At 40.5% G+C, this 21,761-nt stretch overlaps 1 protein-coding gene across 4 annotated transcripts in view; it reads right to left on the reverse strand.

The window, feature by feature from the left end:
* Nucleotides 1–1,020: 1,020 nt before the first annotated feature.
* The window catches only part of ITGB6 (integrin subunit beta 6), a 162,514-nt gene continuing 141,773 nt past the window's right edge, over nt 1,021–21,761 (reverse strand). The window contains exons 17-19 of one of the 4 annotated variants that reach the window (XM_053918719.2): nt 17,897–17,971; nt 15,300–15,444; nt 1,021–2,526 (exon numbers count right to left, since the gene is read on the reverse strand). In XM_053918719.2, coding sequence (XP_053774694.1) covers nt 15,325–15,444; nt 17,897–17,971 — 195 coding nt within the window. In that variant the 3' untranslated portion in view covers nt 1,021–2,526; nt 15,300–15,324. Of the gene's footprint in view, nt 2,527–15,299; nt 15,445–15,878; nt 17,972–21,761 lie in introns of those variants that run through there. The other 3 variants (XM_053918718.2, XM_053918720.2, XM_053918721.1) reach the window with 3 other exon arrangements.

Genomic DNA, 21,761 nt, shown 5'->3' on the forward strand with positions numbered 1-21,761 from the left:
TTTTTCCTGTTTCTCACAGATCACTGTCCTTCGATGCCTGATATCCAGGGCCTTGACAACCACTGTTTCATGTATTTGGTTTGTTTGTTTCTGTTGGTGTTATAAGTGGGAAGGTAAATCTGGTCCCTGATACTCTATCTTTTTTGGAAGCAGAAATCTCATTCTTTTTTAAGAGATTTATTTTTTTCTTATATCTGCATTCGACCTGCAAACTGACTTTAGATGAAGAAGAGCAGGAGAAAGAAAATTAAGACTAGCATAAGGAGCTCTATGGGTACATTTAAAAAAAATGCCTCATGACTGCTTGGTTTTTTCCAAGGAGTGGGGTGTATGAGTGTGTGTGTGGTGTTAATATCTGAATACATTTCACACTCATCTATAACATATTTTAGAACCAATAAGTAAACTTAGAAAAACAAACAATATCTGAGCAGCTAAACTACATGAAAAATCTTAGAAGCATGTTACTGAAATCTCTGGACTAAAATGTCTCTGATTTATTAAGGAAAGTACTTTAGACCCTCTTATATAGACCCTCTTCTAACACTTGTATTATGAATGATTCTAAGAATGAAATATCAGGGTTTAATTCAATGTCACCGAAATGATATCTGACGGACAAGGAGCTGCTTTAGGCATTCACGCTGAGAAGCCCACTGAGTGGTCCCTGTACTCCAGCAGCTACCCCTTTCCAGGCCAGGCCATGCTTGTGTCCTAAGTTTCCTGTCATCTTAGGCAGCGGAGGCAAAACACTGACAGTGTGGGAAAAACAGACCGGGTCTTCCCTTTCCCTTTCTTTTTCAAGGCTCCATGAAGACCATTGTCTTCCATTAGCACTGTCTTTCTTCAGGCCATACGGTACAAAATACAATTGTCTTGTGTTTTTTTTTTAATTATATTTTATTGATTATGCTATTACAGTTGTCCCATTTTATCACGCTTTGCCCCCCTCCATCCACTGCCCCCCACTCCTTCAGGCAATCCCCCTACCATTTTTCATGTCCATGGGCCATGTGTATAAGTTTTTCCACTACTCTATTCCCTACACTGTATTTTACATCCCCATGACTATTCTGTAACTACCAATTTGTATTTCTTAATTCCCTCACCTTTTCACCCATTCCCCCACCCCCCTCCCATCTGGCAACCAAAAAAAGCTCTCCATAACCAGTGTTATGTCTCTGTTCTTGTTTGCTTAGTTTGTTTTTTAGATTTAATTGTTGATAGATATGTATTAATTGACATTTTATTATTCATAGTTTTGATATTATTATTATTAAATAAGTCCTTTTAACATTTCATATAATAATGGTTTAGTGATGATAAACTCCTTTAGTTTTTTCTTGCCTGGGAAGCTCTTTATCTGCCCTTTGATTCTAAATGATAGCTTTGCTGGGTAGAGCAATCTTGGCTGTAGGTCCTGCTCTTCATGACTTTGAATACTTCTTGCCAGACCCTTCTAGCCTGCAAAGTTTCTTTTGAGAAATCAATTGACAGTCTTATTGGAATTCCCCTGTGGGTAACTGATTTTCTTTTGCTGCTTTTAAGAGTCTCTCTTTATCATTTAATTATGATACCTTTATCATTTTAATTATGAGGTGTCTTAGAATGGGCCTCTTTGCATCCATGTTGTTTGGGGCTCTCTGTGCTTTCTGGACTTGTATGTCTATTTCCTTTACCAAATTAGGGAATGTTTCTTTCATTATTTTTTCAAATAGATTCCCAATTCTTTGCTCTTTCTCTTCTTCTGGCACCCCTATGAAGTGAATGGTGGATCACTTGAACTTGTCCCAGAAGCTGCTTATACTATCCTCATTTTTTTGGATTCTTTTTTCTTCTTGTTGTTCTGATTGGTTGTTTTTGCTTCCTTATGTTCCAAATCATTGATTTGATTCTCACCTTCATTCACTCTACTATTGTTTCCCTATAAACTGTCCTTAATTTCATTTAGGGTATCCTTCATTTCTGACTGGATCTTTCTTATGCTGCTGAGGTCCTCACTAAGTTCCTTGAGCATCCTTATAACTAGTGTTTTGAGCTCTGCATATGATAGATTGCTTATCTCCATTTTATTTAGTTCTTGTTCTGGAATTTTGATCCATTCTTTCATTTGGTCCATGTTTCTTTGTCTTCTCATTTTGGCAGCCTCCCTGCATTTGTTTCTATGTATTGGGTAGAGCTGCTATGATTCCATGTCTTGGTAGCGTGGCCTAATGTAGTAGGTGTCCTACAAGGTCCAATGGCATAGCTTCCCCTATCATCCAAGCTGGGGCACTTGAAGTGTGCCCTTTGTGTTGAGTATAACTTCCCACTGTAGTTGAAATTTGGTTGCTGTTGGCAGGTGAACAGGAGGGATTTACTCAGACCAGTCAGCTGCAAGGACTAGCTCTTACCACTGGCCACCAACCTCCGTCCTCCATGGAGCGTCAGCTGTGCAGGGGCAGTGTAGCAGTGCTCCAGTGTGGTCTGAAACTGTCCACTGGGTACGCAGGTGAGGAGAACTTCAGCCAGCGAGGTCCCCTGGGGCTGCCGCAGATGAAAATAAAGAGTCATTCCAGATGCAATCTTGTTGCTCTGGTGGGAAAAGGGGTGGCCATTCCCTCTAGTGGAGAATGCCCACAGCCCTTTTCTGATGTGTCTTTTATTAGGGGTGGGAAGTACAGAGGGATACAGCACACGTGCATAGCTTATCGATCAATGTACAACAGGCTATAGTCATAAAAACCTAACATTATCTATAGATAACAATTAAAGAAACACAGAAATCTTTTCAGTTTGGGGTCTGCGAGACACGCAGGTGCCAGATGGCTGTAAAGGCGTATATCATGAAATAGGGAGTTTCACTCCTTGTGTCTTGAACTCAAACATCTGGGTTATACTGACAGGGCTTATTGCTGAACAGAGCCAGCTTCAAAGGACAAAAATGTACATTTTAGGCCTGATTCCCATGGGACCCTTGGTATTAGAATCGAGTCATGCCTGCCACCTGCATTATGACCTGGTTCTCCAGGGAGACTTACTAGCACCTTTCAGAGCTTGCTCTCTCAGGGCTACAATCTCCAAAACCATACAGAGCAGTCCCCAACATGCAGGCTCTGGGGTTTCCCAGGTTTTGTAGGCCAATGTCAGCCCCCACCTATGTTACTCCTGGGGCTACCCTGCCTGAGCTGTAAAGCAATCTGAGATGGCTGCTACTTGTGCTGGGCTTGGAGATTCCCAAGTGAAGCCTGGGTGTGATTCTAGGCTGGTTGCTGCTAGTGCTGGGCCTGGGGCCCCTTAGCAAGAGTTATGGGGGTTGAAGTCTCACTGAGGCTGGCTATAGCTTGTTTGAGAGGATTTAGGAAGTTATAAACCATGAGCCAACACCAGCCATTCATATGGAAGAGCAACTTGGGTGGTCCCATAAGTTGGGTGAGATGGAGTCTCTGGGGATTTCCATAGCAGGGCCAACAGTGTCAGCCAGGTTGATGGAGTCTCAGATATGGCAGAAACCTGCTGGCTCTGTGTGGGGAGAGTTCAGAAAAGGAACAATGGCTTCTGCCTGCTTTTCTGTCTGGGAGAAAGCTGTCTACCAGCTCTCGCCTTGATGCCAGATACTTCAGTTTTTCCCTGTAGGCCACTGGCACTTTTCAAGCTGCTACCCTGGTGCTGGACCTCAGAGAGAGTGAGTCTGATTAAGTCTGTGTGTGGGTTCTTTAAAAAGAACTGCTTGGGACTCTAGAATTTTCTTCTACCAACTCAATCCCTGCTCGTTTTTGCAGCCAGAAATTATGGAAGCTTTTCTTCCTGGCACTGGAACCCTGGGCTTGGGGGCCTGGTAAGTGGCTGGGACTCCTCGCTCCTGAGATATCTCTCTTGGATTTTTATCCACCACATGTGGATGTGGGACCAGGCTATTCTGCATCTGTGCCCCTCCTACCAGTCTAGATGGTTGCGGTTTCTTTAATTCTATAGTTATCTTCCATTCAACTCAATTTCTGATGGTTCTGAGTAGTGGTTGTTCTATATTTCAGTTGTAATTTTGATGTGGTTGTGTGAGGAGGTGAGCGGTGTTTACCTATGCTGTCATCTTGTCTTGTGGTTTTCTTACAGAAGTCACATTCCAGTCCCATTCTAGGCGTCTTACTTCTATTTTTGGATATCCAAATCTTCCTGAACCATTATTCCAAGATGGTCTCTTGATTTACTTCTAAAAGGGGTTAGTAATCTCCAGTCATGCTGATTTTTACTAGTTTCATTTCTAGAGTAATTTAATTTCCTGGTCATGTAGATGGCACACTACCCCTCTGTGGGCTGTGCTTAAACCAAACCAGGCAGGTAGGACAGCAGTGCTTTCCGTACCATTCCACTCCCTCCAGTGTGCGAGATACTCTGCTTTCTGGATTTCTCTCAGTCCTTTGCCTTCAACTGCATTCCCTGAGGGCGTTGTATGACTCACTCCTGGGAACTAGGGAAAATCTGTGCATCTCTTTAGCAGATCTTTCTGTTTTGACTTGCAGTTTTTATTCAGGCAAATTCCTGTTTGTTACTAACAGCAATTCTTTTCTAGGAAGGCTAACCACAAATCTGAACTAGTTTAGGCTTGTTAGCACAAGTTTCTTAAAAAATGAAATCTGGAATCTGTCATTTGTGTTTGGTATTTGTCATAAATAACTGTGGTCTTGATATTTCCATCAGTAACCTTAATTTTGCCTGTAGGTCCTCATGACCTATACTATTCCTCCACTCCTTGTCCCCAATTTCCCTACTACCTCCCTATTTCTCAGAAAAGCCTGTGATTTGTTTTATGGGCCGTCCCTCTGGGAGGACTAACTAGGAAAATGACTGAGTTAGATATATTTTTGTGGAATTATTCTTAGAACTGAGAAATGACCTCTACAGGGCCACAAATGTTAATTTAGGAAATGTTGCTTTAAATTGTTTTTACTTTGTCTACATCCATATCAAACATATTTATCCTTTGAGTCCTAAACCTTTCTAAATGTCAGTACCCAGTGGGTATGAGTAAAGTTTAAAAACTTCAGACCTGAATTTTGTTGTCTATATTCCTCACCATGGTACCTGGAAGACTACGAGACCCCTTCTGAGGTTCACACTCACCTCTAGTTCCTGGGAATCCTCATGGAGCACCTGACATGCCCTTTGGCAATTTGTTGGTGTCCTTTGAGGCAACTGCCTCCACAGCATCATGCCCCAGGCCCAGAAGGCTGCTTCACATTCCACTGCCTGAGCTGAACACCTGCCTTCAGGTCTCACCTGAGTCTCTTGTCACCCAATTTGTTCCTGTTTCCAGGCTTCTGTTCAACCTGCATCCCTGACAGGTACCTTCCCTACTGCTGCCACTCATCTCCACTCTTCAGCATGAAGCTCTGCCTTCTGAACCAACAGAGCCCATCTTTCTTTGGCCATTGGGAAGCAGCTCTTCTCTTCTGTGTTCTATTCTTTTCAAAGGGGCCCCACACTAGAATTGTATGGGCCCCAAGAATTTAATAGGTCAGGCTTCAGTTCATATAGAATTCTTTGAAGGATTGGTTTAAGAGACTGTTACCACCTTTACCCAGAACCAGCATTCTCTTCTTTCAACTTGATACATGCTCTGAGTTATCTAACTCATGGATTCAGATACCTTTTAATGTTATTGTTTTTCATACTCTTCATGCTTTTTTCTTAAAAACTGTTTTCTGATTAACCTCCCCTCTTCCCCAGTTCTCCAATCATACCTACAATGCAACCTTGGATACCCTGCTCTTTTTCCAAGTGGGCCATTATTGCAGGCACTCAGTTAAATGAAAATAGTTACCATTCACTGAACATTTATTGAGCATGTATGTTCAATATAGTGATATAGTACAGACTCAGTTTGAGAACAGAAGTATCTATCAGATTGTTCTCTTCCCCATGGAATTCTCATATGTGAACTTAAGGCACATTAAATACTCACATCCAGTTACTGCCAGAATCTAACCCTGGGATACTGAATGGTAACTTTGTGTGCTAAGAATGTTGTTCTGCAAAGATAGCATAAAAGTAATAATGTGTGCTTTCCTGTGTCCATCTGGAACTGAAGTGGTTTTCCCATTTTTTAATGAATGATAGAATTTTATGAAAGCATGGGTTGGTTATCTCTTAAAATGAATAGCAGGGAGGGAGCCAAGATGGCAGTGGAGTAAGTGGATGTTATACTAACCTTCTCCAAGGACCAATCTGGAATTACAACTAAATTTTGGAGGAATCATCCAGAATAACCAACTAAACACTAGCTGGAGAGAAGCCTTATAACCACGGGCAGACAGAAGAAACAACTTCACCATAACATGACTGGTATGGAGTGCAGAGGAGACGTGAGAGGGCTGGCTGGGCTCCCACAGGTGGAAGCTGATGTGCCAGAGGGATATTTCAGTGGCCTTGGGGTTTCCTCTGAAAAGTGTGGGGTCAATACCCCAACTGGACTCTCCCCTACAGCTCCAGAGCAGGAAAGGAACCCAGATAATATCCAGCTGTGAAAAGCAGCAGGGTTTCTGTCTGCCAGGGAGAGATGGCTGGAGACTCAGAGAGCCTCTTAAAGGGCTAAAGCACAAAATTTTGTTTGCAGCCACTTACCCTGAGTGCTGGCAAAGGGAGGGCAGAGTGCACTAAGGATGCTTGAGGAAAGTGAGGGGTTGGTGGCTTTGGGGAGAAAACTGAAGGAATAGCCACCAGGTTCCCTGTGCTGAGTCATTTCCCATATTGCAGGAATCATTCCTCTCAGGCAGAGCACTCCTTTCTGAATGGCATCAGCCTGAGGTGAAGCAATACACCCACCTGGAAGAATTATTCTGCCTCACCCTGTGGTGTTTAAGCCAGGCTGCTGATCACATATTGATTAGATTAACAACTGATCAGCTTAACATCTGATTAGTTTAACAACTAAGGCAGAAAATACAAAGCAGCCAAAATGAGAAAACAAAGAAACATACCCCAAATGAAAGAACAAGTGAATTTTTCAGAAGAACAGATGAAATGAAGAAAAGGAATTTATCTGATATAGAGTTTAGAGTAATGATTATAAGGATAATCAACAGCATGAAAAAAGACATAAAAACCATAAAAAAGGACCAGAAGTCAGAAATAAAGAATGCAATATCTGAATTAAATAATACACTGAAAGGAATAAAGAGTAGCTCAGATGTATATAAAATCAGTGTTTTGGAAGATGAGGTAGAAAAAAACACCCAGGCAGAGCAGCAAAATGAAAAAATATTTTAAACAATGAGGAGAGCTTAAGGAACATTTTGTACAACATGAAGTGTAACAACATCTGTGTCAAGGGAATACCACAAAGAGAAGAGATCGAGCAAGGAATCGTGAAACTGTTTGAAGAAGCAATGACTAAAAAGTTCCCTGATCTGGTGAAAGAAAAAGTCACACAAGTGCAGGAAGCTCAGAGAGTACCAATCAAGTTGGACCAAAAGAGGTCTACACCGAGACACGTCATAATTAAAATGACAACACTTAAAGACAAGAGAGAATCCTACAAGCCACAAGGGAACAATAATTAGACTGGCATCTGATTACTCAATAGAAACATTTCAGGCCAGAAGGGAGTGGTGTGAAATGTTCAAGGTGACAAAAAGCAAGGACCTACAACCAAGACTACTTTACCCAGCAAAGCTATCATTTAAAATTGAAGGACAAATAAGGAGCTTCCCAGACAAAAAAAAAAGCTAAAGGAGTTTGTTAACACCAAACCAGTACTGCAACAAATGTTAAAGGGCTGGCTTTAAGAAGAAGAAGAAAAAGAGAAAGAAAAAAGAAGATAGAGGAAAACAGAGGAAAATAGAATGGCATTACATAGGTATCTATCAATAATCACCTAAAATGTAAATAGCTTAAATGTTTAACCAAAAACAGAGGGTAGTTTAATGGATAAGAAAATAAGACCCATATATATGCTGCCTTCAAGAGACCCATCTCAGATCAAAAGATACACACAGACTAAAAGTAAAGGGTTGGAAAAAGTTATTTCATACAAATGGAAAAGAAAAAAAAAGCTGGGGTAGCAGTACTTATATCCAACAAAATAGACTTTAAAACCTAGGCTATAGTAAGAGACAAAGAAGGACACTACATAACGATAAAGGGAATATTCCAACATGAGGATATAACCCTAGTAAACATTTACACACCCAACACAGGAGCACATAAATATGTAAAGCAAATCTTGATGGACATAAAAGGACAAGTCAACAGAAATACAGTCATAGTTGGGGATTTTAACACCCCATTGACTTCAATGGATAGATCTTCTGGGCAGAAATTCAACAAGGACACAGCAGCCTTAAATGAAACACTAGATCAAATGGATTTAATCAATACCTTCAGAGCATTTCACCCCAAAGCAGCACAATATACATACTTTTCAAGTGCACATGGAGTGTTTTCTAGGATAGACCATGTATTAGGACACAAAACAAGTCTCAATAAATTTAAGAAGATTGAAATCATATCAAGCATCTTCTCTGACCACAACGCTATGAAACTAGAAATCAATCACAAGAAGAACACTGAAAAACACACAAAGACATGGAAACTAAATAACATGCTATTAAACAATAAATGGGTTAACAATGAGATCAAGGAAGATATCAAAAGATACCTTGAAAGAAATGAAAATGAGGCCACAATCCCAAATCTGTGAGACACTGGAAAAGCAACACTAAGAGGGAAATTCCAAGCAGTACAGGCCTATCTCAAAAAACAAGAAAAAGCTCAAACAGCATTAAAATGTCCATGCTGCCCAAAGCAATCTATAGATTCAGTACAATTCCTATCATGATTCCAATTATGTATTTCACAGAACTAGAACAAATATTTCAAAAATTTACATGGAACCACAAAAGGCCCTGCATAGCAACAGTGATCCCGAGAAGGAAGAACAAAGTTGGAGGACTCACACTACCTAATATCAAACTCTACCACAAGGTCATAGTAATCAAAAAGGCCTGGTACTGGCATGAAAACAGATATATAGATCAGTGGAACAGAATAGAGGGCCCAGAAATAAACCCACACCTTTATAATCAGTTAATACTTGACAAAGAAAGCAAGCACGCACAATGGGCTAAAGATAGTTTATTCAATAAATGGTGTTGGGAATACTGGACAGATACATGCAGAAAAATGAAACTAGACCACCTTCTTATGCCACAGAAAAATAAAAACAAAATGGATCAAAGACTTAAAAGTTAGACCAGAAACCATAAAAATCCTAGAAGAAAACATAGACAGGAAAATATTGAACATTGCTCATAGCAAATTTTTATTGAATATATCTCCCCAAGCAATGGAAACAAAAAGAAAAAAAAAACCAAATGGGACTACCTCAAACAAAAAAGTTTTTGCATAGCAAAGGAAATCATCAACAAAATAAAAAGGCAACCCACAGGATGGGAGAACATATTTGTTGATAAGGGGTTAATATCCAAAATTTATAAAGAACTTACAAAACTCAATACCCCCCCCAAAAAAAACCAACCCAGTTAAAAAAATGGGCAAAGGACCTGAATAGACACTTATCCAAAGAGGACATACAGATGGCCAGTAGACATATGAAAAGATACTCAATGTCACTAATCATCAGAGAAACGCAAATTAAAACCACAACCAGACACCATCTCACACCTGTCAGAATGGCTGTCATCAATAAATCAACAAACAAGTGCTGGCAAGGATGTGGAGAAAGGGGAACCCTTTTGCTCTGTTGGTGGGAATGCAGACCGGTGCAGCCACTGTGGAAAGCAGTATGGAATTACCTTAAAATATTAAAAATGGATCTGCCTTTTGACCCAGCAATACCACTTCTGGGAATATATCCAAAGGCACTCAAAACACGAATTCAAAAGAACATAAGCACCCCTATGTTCATTGCAGCATTATTTGCAATAGCCAAGATTTGGAAGCAGCCCAAGTATCCATCAATACATGAATGGATAAAACAAGTATGGGACATTATACATTGCAATTCTACTTGGCCACAAAAAAGAAGAAAATTTTATACTTTGCAACAGTATGGATGGACCTGGAGAACATTATGCTAAATGAAATAAGCCAGTCAGGGAAAGACAAATACCATATGATTGCACTCACATTTGGACTCTAATGAACAAACTGAACTAACAAAGAAAACAGGGGCAGACTCACAGATGGAGAGCGGATGACAGCTAGTTGGGGTGGGGGAGGTGAGAAGGTGGAGGGACTGAGCAAAAAAGATAAAAGGACTCATGGACATGGACAACAGTGTGGTGATTACTGGGGGGTGGGAGGTATAAGGGGAGTAAATGGTAATGGAAAAAATACAATAAATATTAAATTAAAAAGTAAAATGAATAGATTTGATTAAATCAAACAATGGCTGACCATGACCAAGAAAGTCTCAGATCAAAATATTGTATATTTTCTCTTTTGCCCCTGTGGCACATACATATCTTTTATAATGCCTAGTGTTTTCCATTTTCATCTATTTATATTTTTCTTCTCCAATTCCACCTTCTTAGTAAAGAAGATTTCCAAAATCTGACACACTTCTTGGAATCAATGATATCGATATTTTATATGTGAAAAGTACACAAAATACAGGGTCCGGCAAAAGTAATGCCATTGAGTGTGGTTGGTAGGGTATGTGAAGGTCTCACACGAGAGGGACAGCAATTTGAACATTTCACCCAGAACATCATATGGTGTGGCTGAGTGTGACATTATGTTACAAATTCACATGCTTACGATTTTGTGGTAAAAGATTCTTATGTAATGAAAAGGGCGTTATTTGTGCTGGACTCTGTACGTTTAATAGCTAGTCTACTTAACTGAAGTTTTCATCATTCCACTGCTGTGTCTGTAAAACTAATAGTATCCTATAGAGAGTGTAGTAGAACATACTAATTTATTATAAAGGAGATGAACAAACAAAGAGACATAGTTTTTATTTGAAAAAGAAAGTATGAAACAAAATAGTTATTAATCAAAGGGAAAATTATGAAACAACTGTTAAGTTACTTAGTAGCATTAAAATGTGTTTTTTTTTGTAAGATACTTCATAAAGCAGATAACTTGAGGGCATTTTATAGAGTGTAGCCTAAGAAAACTTTTAAAGGGAATTTTAAGTAAGTGGATAAAGACTAATCACAACTTGTATTTCCACTAGCTTATTTTGAAACCAAAACAAACAGAAAAAGAAGGGCTTCAGAATTACCCCTACTGGAGAGCCTTCTAGGCCACAGTCATTATTATTTTCAGGCTACTTTTGCCAACGCCATCATCCCATCCCTACCCCTGTCTGTCTCTTCCAATTAATCAGCTACGAAAGGGGAGCATTTGTCCACTTTCCCCTATAATTCTCTCTCTTGCGAAGTGGGCATGAAGGCCCGCAGTTCTGGCTCCTGGGGTGCCTGCCCCCCAGGGACAGGGCAGCTATGAGCAGAGCAGTGTGTGCTCTCGCGAGGATGTTGTAGGGAGGCAACCAGTTTCCCATCAGACAAGCAATGCCACTCATTTAACATAAAACAGAGGGTTTCTAGAAAATGCTGGTGTGGTTGTGGAAGTCTCTGCTGCTAAAAGGAGATTCCTTGACATGCATAGACCTCTACCTCCAAAACATGCTAAACCTCCCCCCAGAATTCATGATGTTGAACTTGACTCATGGCTGCATAGAGGCAGTCCTTGGAGGCATCTGGCTGAAAGGGTGGCAGGCAGGGCTATAGAATGAGAACTGAGCCAGGCATGCCCCACGCTGATGCTCAGGCTCACTAACTTGGTTGGTTAGAGTCCAGTGCCCTGGAAGGGCCTTTATTTTATAGTCAGATGTCATCATAACCCTGCAGTAACCCTGTGATTAAGCCTTCATAGCTCAGTGTTAACCCCTTACTACATACATCTGGGAAAGCAACTTCTAGACATGTCCTACCAGAGCTGAGTAGTAACACCTTCCTTTGCATACAGAGAAAGAGCAGAGCAGAAGGTCAACCCGGTCAGGGACATTCAATATAGCACAGTGGTTAAGACTGAGGGCTTAGGAAGGAGAGAGGCTCTTCGTTGATACTCAGTAAATGGTGACTTTTATCATTGTTATATCTTTAGGGTTTATGAGACAGTGTGGAATAATGGTTAGGAACAATGGATTTTAGATCCAGATTGCCTGGGTTCAAATCCGCACTTCAAAGGTTGCCAGGTGTGTGATCAGGGCAAGTTACTTAACATCTCTGTGCCTTAGTTTTCTCATCTGTAAAATAGGAGATAGTAATGCCATCCCACTGGATGCTTGTGAGTTCTGAATGAGTTAGATTATATAAAGTACTTGGAGCAATGGTGTTACCTATTTTTACTAACAATGCAAGCTATTTAATGCCAGTAAAATAAGAAATAACACATGTATATGGTAAGATACATTTATTTCATAGTAATAGATATAAATTAATAATAATAGATGGAAATCAATCTAGTAAGATACACATGTTAAAACAGGAAATATGAGTGTGTGCACGCCGGTGCTCACGCATACCTATACTAAGTAGAGCAAGGCCAATCAGATGAAAAAAATGAATATAGTGGCTTTTGACCCAGGAAGTTATTGACAAACAATAAGGTATCATGATACACTATCTTTGTTTTTAAAAGGATTGTATGTATTTATGTTTAGACAGAGGAGAAGGGAGGGAGAAAGAGAAGGAGAGAAATATCAATTGGTTGCTTCTCTTGCTCACCCCCCACCCCCACCTGGGGACTGGCCCACAACCCTGGCATGTGCCCTGACCGAGAATCAAATTGGTGGCGTTTTGGTTCAGACTGTTGCACAATCCACTGAGTCACACCAGCCAGGATGTGTTGCACTGTCTTCAGATGTTGACTTGGCACAGGATTGGCTGCAGTGCAAGGACCATGAATGTAAGTACATTGCTGGCTGAAAGAGCGAATAGTATTTGAGCAGTAACTTTCCTCACAAAACATGTACCTAGGAATTACAAAGGTCAAATTGAAATTTCAAACTGAGCTAGAGCCACTTGTAAAGTCTTGAAGTTGCTAGCGACACTAGGTGGTGTGTGGGGGCGAATCTGTGTTTTCCAGCGCCCGATTTCTCCTAGAACCTGGCTCCAGGACAAGCGAATGTGATGGAAAACTTCTGGGGTGCCCATGCTGCATCTTTGGTTGGTTGTGCAGCCGAGGGGGAGAGAACAGATCACCTGTTCCACCTTTACTTGGCCTACGGTGATTCACTTTTAAATGTCTCCAAAGCACAGAGGCAGCATTTAACGCCCCAGGGTCCACACGCCAAAGAATGAACGCCTTGGCCCAAGTTGCACGCCCACCCTCCTGGGTGCAGAAACGTCACCCAGAACTGCAGGCACCTAGTGCTAGAGCACTAGCCTGAAGTCCCAACTCCTATATCCTGACCCCGTTAAAAGAACTACTGAACAAAACAGTTAAGGTGGTTTTCTGTTGTTGGGTTTTTTGTTTGTTTGTTTGTTTGTTTTTATTTTTGCTTTTTAGCTGTGCTGATTGAGTCTGTCACAGTATAATGAAATTTAACAGAAGGGAGAATTTTTATTTATCATATTTCATTCAATCCCTGTTTTTCATTCCCTTTGAATAAGGATTTTCCCCCCATTTATATTCCCATAAGATGAGAAGGATATAAAACCATAAGGAATCATGAACATTTAAATAAATTAGCTCTTTTGGGAGGTCAGCTTTCTCTTGTAGTTAAAAAATATTGTTGGTGAGATTGCTTCTGAAGTGCCATGTCCCTTCAAGAAGTATTAGAAGGAATGGGTGTGGAGACATGAAGGAGAGAGCAAATTGGAGGACTCTGGGTTGCTTTGGGAAGATTTGGGGTCTGCCCTTTGGGGGGTTCACAGAACTATTTCAGGGCACAATTATTTTTGGTGTTGAAGAATCTTAAAGGGGAATCCAGACCAAGTTAAATCTACCACATGGACTCTCAGATGAGACCCCCATGGAGCTCGGCCTTCCCACTCTCGTTTTGAAGGCCTCAGGCTGCAGGCACAAATGAGAACATTTGAATGAATAGGCAACCACCCCCACCCCATATAGCTCATTCTCAGTAACACCCATCATAGTTGGTACCCCAAAGGCTTTCTTTTTAGATTTTATTTATTTATTTTTAGAGAGAAGAGAAGGGAGGAAGAGGAGAAAGGGAGAGAAACATCTATCAGTTGCTTCTCACATGGCAACCACCCTGGCACAACCCAGGCACAGGCCCTGACTGGGAATAAAGTGGCAACCTTCCCGTGTGCAGAGAAACATTGATTGGTTGCCTCTCACACACCCCCAACCGGGGACCTGGCCCGAAACCCAGGCATGTGCCCTGACTGGAATCAAACTAGCGACATTTTGTTTTGCAGTCGGGTGCTCAATCCATTGAGCCACACCAGCCAGGGCTAAAATTTGTGTTTCTTTATAACCCAGATCCAGCTGCCACTCTAGACTTGGGCACAGAACTTCCTGTGGCCACCCAGCCCCTGGGGAGCTAGATGGAAGCGGGGGCTTTCTTACCAAGGGGACTGTGTGGGTCTGTGCTGGGGTGACTCCCGTCCTAGATCTGGGTGGGGCCAAGTGGATCTGGGGTGTGGATAAATGGGACCCAGTACCCTGGCATTACACATGTAATTGTTCCTTGTCTTCTCCCCAATTTGGGAGTACAGGAGCTGCTTGTTTTGTTCATTGTCGTGTCCATCATCCTAGGAACAGAGTCTTGATACTCAAAAATACTGAGTGAATGAATTTATTGAGCCCCCGATGTATGTCAGGGATTGTTATAGGTACTAAAAGAGATAAGCTTTGACACCATCTCACACAGAAAAACATTAAACAGAAAAGTGACTTCCTCAGTATTATTCAAAATGAGAGCAGTTTCTGGATTCCCAGACATCTGGCCTTAGTTTGTTTCAGCACAAAATTACTCTTAACTTGACTTTCTCTTTCCTTTGGTAAGGAATGGGCCTTTCTAAGACACAACTTTAAAAAACATTTTTTAAAAATATTTTTTCCATTACCATTTACTGCCCTCCCTCCATACCCTCTTCCATCCCTACCCACTCCCACAACGTTTTCTGCACTGACTCCTTGTTTCGTATTTGGTCTCTGTTGTTTTGTTTCCCCCCCAGTTTGGAAAATGAGCATGGCACCATGGAATCTGCCAAATGGATACCCATAAATATAGCACCGTCTAACTACCGTAGTCCATTTGGGCTGCTATGCAAAGCACCATAGACCGAGTGGCTTAAAACAACAGAAATTTAGTTTCTTACAATTCTGGACACCAGAAATCCCAGATCAAGGTATTGGCAGGGTTGGCTTCTGCTGAGGCCTCTTCTCTTGGTTTGTCGATGGCTGTCTTCTCGCTGTGTCTCTACATGGTCTTCCCTCTCTGCATGTTTGTGTTCTAATCTCTTCCTATAAGGGTACCAATCATAATGGATTAGGGCCCAATCTAATGACCTCATTTTAACTTAATTACCTCTTTAAATACCTTATCTCCAAATGCAGCCACATGCTGAGGTACTGGGGGTTAGGACTTCAGTACATGAATTTTAGGGTGGGAACCACAATTCGACCCAAAACACTGACCCTGTTTTCACAAAATATGGGGTAATGTCCAGGTCTGTTTTAAAAGGCTTCGTAATGTGGGTATTATAACCATACAGCAAATTACAGTTCATTTTCTGCTGTCTCTTGCGTTCTGGGGCTGCCTCTTTCTGCTCTTCTCCTTGGCCCCAGACTGAGAGCAACAAGGCGGTCAGAGCAGGTCACACAAGGACCCAGAAACCCAAGAAGAGGGTTTTGTATCAAGTAAATAAAAGAAATTATCACCCATCTCAGGCTCATCGTTTAAATTACCATGTTTATTTATGTCAACACAAAATACAATAAAACATCTTACAAAACCCATTCTGTAACATAACTCTTCAGTGAACAGAAGTACTACTGTTAATGTTTTGACCTTTTCAAGGTCCAGCCTTGGGTCAAAACATATTCAGACAAATAGCAAATTCTTCTCTATATATACACAAGAGGAAAACTTATGTTTTCTAAAATCCCATTCCAGTAATAATACAAAATATCACATGTCAAGGTGAATACTACTGTTGTGTCACCAGAATTGCAACTTCCTTGTTGCTCTTGATTTTCCCCAGAATTGGGCTTCAGTCAGGAAGTAGAGGGAACATCAGCCCTTCAGATTTCCAATGTGATTGCTGAGTAACTCTTTTAATATAGCTGTGTACTCCACAAGTGTTTGATTTACCTGAGTTATTTAGAAACCAGGAAAAAAAAGGTCTCCAAGTGATTAAGGTCTGTAAGACTGATGAAACTTATCATAGATTACTCTGTGCCAATTCAGTGGATAAACATGAAGCTTCTATTACAGAGCCAACCCCTCACCTAGTAAAAGGCATTACATTATGATTTACTCAAAGGTAATAATCATGGTACAAAAGTACAAGACTTTGCCTGTATTCCAGTGGTCTAAATGCTATATGTTCAGTCAAGCAAATGATAGTTACTGCTTAACTCACAAAATCTTCGTATCATTTCACTAACAAAGGAGTCAGGCTCTTGCTGTGGGAAGACAAAGTGGTTTGGAGCCAGACAACCGGGATTCCGCACCGCTTCTACTCTGAACTCGAGTTTCCTTACGAGCATCCAAGGAGAAGAAAGTGCTTTGTAAAGTAGTATTTACTTTAAGAATATTATTCTACAGAGTTCATCTCTTCAGTCATTCTATGGATCCCTAACTATCCACATGTATTTTGCAAGTAAAATCTTACTTTTTAAAGTTAATATATGACACTTATTTACCATATGTTGCTGAAATGTCAAGTCAGGTTAGACACATGGGAAAAGAATATAGGTCAAAAAGCCTACTACTCACAAGGGACTTCGGTACTCTCGATGTGCTTGATTTGAAACCACTTAAAATTTTGTTCCTTTTTGTAATATTGGAGCTCTTGTTAATTAAACTATTTAAAGTGATTCTTTAACAAGAAATTAAAACTTTCACGTGACAATTATAGGGCCTAGACTGTGAAACTAAGTAAAAATGGATTGAGAAATGTGGGAGAAGCTATAGTTTGAAAATTCAGAATCAGGAGGGAAACAGTGGAGGCGCATATTTTTGGGTAATTGAAAATAGTCTAAATGATAGGTTTGTTATTTTTATTTTTTACTGGTGACTTCCTAAGTTATAAACTACTTCTCCCTCATCTATAAAACAATCTATACTTATTTGTGTGCCTGACTTTTAGGTTCAGACAAATCCATAGAAATTAACACTTCACTTTTATTCCTACATATGGAACATCTTTAGAAGAATTGCATTCTTTCAGCTGAAGTAAAATCAGAACCTCACTTTCCATAAACTAGAAAAGAAATAATCCTTTAAGGAAGGGCATTTTTTTTACTAAAAGTTTGGAATAAATCAACAAGTGTGAATATTTAATGTGAGCATATGGACTCACGACTTTGCTGAGACAAAGACTTCAGGTGTTCCAGCAACAAATGAGATTGTAATTTCAAACATTTTTCAAATGCAGATCAGGCCCCCACAAATCATTTTGATGATTATTCTGAGGCATTAATGCAACAGAGTTAGTGTACCTCAAATAATCCCCCAAGTCACCCCTTTGCTAAGGATATTTCTCTTCTTGATTATTTTGAACCTGCCAACATGGTCTCTAACCTTCCTAAAGAGAATGACTGATCTCCAAATGACCTATTATTATCTTAAACCAACCTCATTTTGAAGCAACAAAGAAAGAAAAATTAAATAGTGCATTAACATTTCATATCAGCGAAACAGACTTTTTCCATGCATAAAGTAGTTCTATCCATCTGTGAAAAGGTCCACCTTTTGCTTTTCTCTGTGTTTGTAGGTTACATTTTTAAAGGTGCTGGTGGAGCCTCTGTACAGTGGATTGGTTCCCTAAAAAATAAGAAAAAGAGGTTCCAATGAAAGTATGTACGTTTAGTTATTACACTGTTTTAAAATATCTAAATAATTTCATGGTGCATTAGCATTTGGAAGAAGAGAGTCAGTCTTGAAAGCCATTTGAATAACTTTGATTAAATTGATGTCATACTGTTAGTATTTTAAAATTTATACATTTTCATTTTATTTTTTTTAATAATGCAGAACTAGTCCCGTACGTTACCTTTTTGGAAATTCACTAATTTATTGACAGAAAACAAGACTTTAGCTTTTTATTCACTGCTATTTTACCAGTACTGAAAACAGTGCTTAGCCCATAGTAGGCACTCAGTTATTTATTGAATGAATAGAATGAACCAATAGGTAACTCAAAAGTGAAATGTAAAATAAAAAAGTAAAAAATAGGAAAAGCCAACTAGTAGAAGCATACAAAGATGAATGACACAGTAGTATGTGCCTTGAAGGAATGTGTTTCTGTTGAGAGACATCAAACAAGGGCACAAATAATCTTGCTAGAATTGAGATCAAAATTCAGAAAGAGGAGCAAATAGCTGCTTGTGAGAAGCAGGGAAAGTGAACACTTGCTCTGGATAGTAGAGAACTTGGTGACTTTTGCTTACTAGTGTGTGAATCGGAGAGTCACAAGATTCTGGTGCTTGATACACTGGGCTCATGAAGGAGCGCACGTCCCAAGGCAGGTCAGGCAAGATGGCTTTGCCCTTGGGGTGGTGCGGAGGTTGCCTGCCGATGCCTGGATAATTCTGCTGTGTGCTGGGGCTATAGATGTGTTTGCAGGTGCTGTTGCCTGGACCAGAAGGACCACAGCTCTCTGGGTGTTTGGAGAAGTACCAAGCTTGATCCTTCTATTTCTCTCCTTTGGTTTAACTGTTCCAGGCAGGCACAAAACATCTGGGTAAGACATAGTTCCTCCTCTCCCTTTTCCCAAGGTTGACCATACAGGTTTTGGTGTTAGACACCCAGAGGCACTATGCTACCTGACTTAAGTAACTCCAAGCCTCGAGTCCTCGTCTGTAAGAGGGACCACCAATGTGTCCACCTTCTCTATAAGGTAACATACGTTAGCACAGTGCCTGGCACCTAGTCAGTTTTCAATACTGCCTCTTCTTATTGGCTCTTACTTACAGCTCATCTTCATATTTGGAACTTCCTTTTCTTTTATGTCCTGGAGAGTGTAATAAAGATTTTTACCTCTAGTTTTTGTACTCTTAACACTTTCAAGGCCATTTCTGAGTATGTATGGAGTCTATATAATACCTCACACCTTCCAAATTACTAAATCTCGTACTTTGGTCTCCTTCTTCCATGAATTGTAGAGATAGAAGCAATTTCTAGGCATAGGTCTGAAAAAACACGATCGTATTGGTTTTCTCAGCACATTTCTCTCAGCTCTCAGGAGACCTGAATAAAATTAAAACCACTCCCTGGCCTCTCCCACCTGTTGCCCTTGGATTCACCACAGTATCTTCACTTTGAGGAGAAATGACATCTGCACCTGCTTCTATGTTGCCCAGAGCCAGCGGCCTGACCTCAGACCGAGTAACACAATATCTTTGTTCATGTGCCTTTGGAGAGAGATGCTATCTCAGTCTGAGGGCAAACAGAAAACAGGCTCCTTGGTGGTGGGTGATGAGTGAAGGCCAAGTCATTGTGCTGCCTCTACTCCTGAGGTGAGCCCGGATAATCCTGAGGGCCCTCCAGTCCTTATTTAGTCCTGCCGCCATGAGAACTTGGGGTTTGGAGGGTGAAGGGCATACTGAGGGGGTTGTAGATGCAGGTAGAGTATTTGCAAACAAAAATCACATATGGAATTATATTAAGTTTAAGAGACTCTCTGCTATTAAATTTAAGTTAGTTACAGAAGAATAAGGCACTCAATTGGAGAGGATGGATGGAAAAAGTAAGAAGTGCAGGGTGAGGATAATGAGTAGGGCCACTGACCTGGAGGAAGAGGGTGGCTTAGGGAACAGACAAGACACCCTGAAATTCAGTGTAAACTTCTGTGAGAAGGGCCAGCTTACATCTGCATAGGACCAGGAACTCCTGTGAGCCTCATCCCATTTCACATTAAACATATTAAAATCCACTTCCATCTTACTCTAAATATCTCTTATGTGCACTATAAAGGAGGCAACTTAAGTTGCAGTCGACGATTGAGTGCACAATGTTATTTTGTAGACATTTAGTTGAGTGTTTAATTTTGATGATTGTGGTTTTCATCCTGTATTTCAAAGCAACTTCGTTTATTTAGGCCTAGAATATTTTGGGGGTGTCTTGCAAAGCTAGTTATAGGGCCTGGGCATGCTGATGGGGGGTGATGGATAAAGCAGACCCCACTGTAGTAGGAGGGTAAGTATATACTGGGGAGTGGCAGAAATATTTCCTGCTCTCAACGGATGATCAGAGCTCAGGGGAATGAGCTCAAACTGGGTTTTGTTGACAGTAGAAAGTGTCACAGTGCCTGATACTGTCTCCTCGGTGCCATGCAGGTGGCAGCCTCCCACAGAGGATTTCCAGCTGAGACGCTGGCTTATGTCTGGCTCCGTTTCAGGCGAATCTACACTCCTTCATTGTTCAGAAAAGGTTTCTTTCCTCCAGCCGTCTGGGGTGACTAAGCTAACTCCCCCAGGGACCTGGGGGTACTAATGTAGGCTGAGGATTCTGCAAGCGCAATGGCACATTTTTAGAGTTTGAGAAAGTGGTAATAAGAAAGCTCTCTTAATGATTGCCTAACTGCCAAATGCAGACCTGATTTGCTTAGCACAGAACGAAATCAATCCATGACTGCTAGAAATGTCAGACTGAACATTTTTTGCCTCTACTTAATGACTTGTCATCGTAGAAAAAATGTCTAATCAAAAATGAATTTAAATATCTTCCCTTTCTGTTTTCATAAAGAAAGTGGATGGGAAGATTATTTTTAAAAGTAATAAAAGGTAACCTTTCTTTTATGTCTATGATGAAATGTTTCGGGAGGCAAGAATGAAACTCTTTCATCCTCAGCTCTGTCGCCTTTGGAGTCCAACGGGGATCTATGGGTCGGGAGACCCATCTACCTCTACTGTCTGTGGCGGTCCAGTCAAATTCAGTTCTTCAAGAAGAAATAGATTTTAGATGAAAACGGAATCAAATTGAAGACCTCAAAATGGATATACTGAGCGACACTTTTAAATAAGATATATTAGTGAAATTTGAATTCAATTATTTGAATTAAACCTCTTTTGCATCCAAGTGAATAGTTATTACCCAGTCATTATCTAGTCAAGAACATCAAACATTTGTTATTCAAAGAGACTCAGTTTAACAAGGGAATAACATTTTTCATTCATGCTTTTATCTATTTAATGCATATTTTTGTTCCATTTTAGATGTAGAAACAGCAAAAATTTATTATTTGAATTTCAGTCACGTTCTACATCCTGAGGGAAACGATTCATGTTTTGGAGAAATTAACTGTTAATTAAAATGTTATTTTAAAGATATTAATCACTAGTCGGTAATCATGCTTTTGTATGAGAACATTAAAATGTGCTGGCTGGTAGATACACATCGCATAATTGCCTGAGCGCTTGTTTGTGGAACACCTGTTCATTATTGCTAGGAGGGTCAAGACTGTGCTTGAAGATGAGGCTGCAGTTAGGATCTCAGCTCGGCCGTGGATCAACAGGGTGCGAAATCTCTGAACTTTCAGAGCCTCAGTTTCCTTACATTCAAGTTGTGGCTATCAGGATGACTTCAGAGGGCTGGTGGTTGTTCAACCAGCTTC

This window comes from Desmodus rotundus, chromosome 2 (assembly GCF_022682495.2).
Source record: "Desmodus rotundus isolate HL8 chromosome 2, HLdesRot8A.1, whole genome shotgun sequence".
In the NCBI taxonomy this organism is placed as follows: domain Eukaryota; kingdom Metazoa; phylum Chordata; class Mammalia; order Chiroptera; family Phyllostomidae; genus Desmodus; species Desmodus rotundus.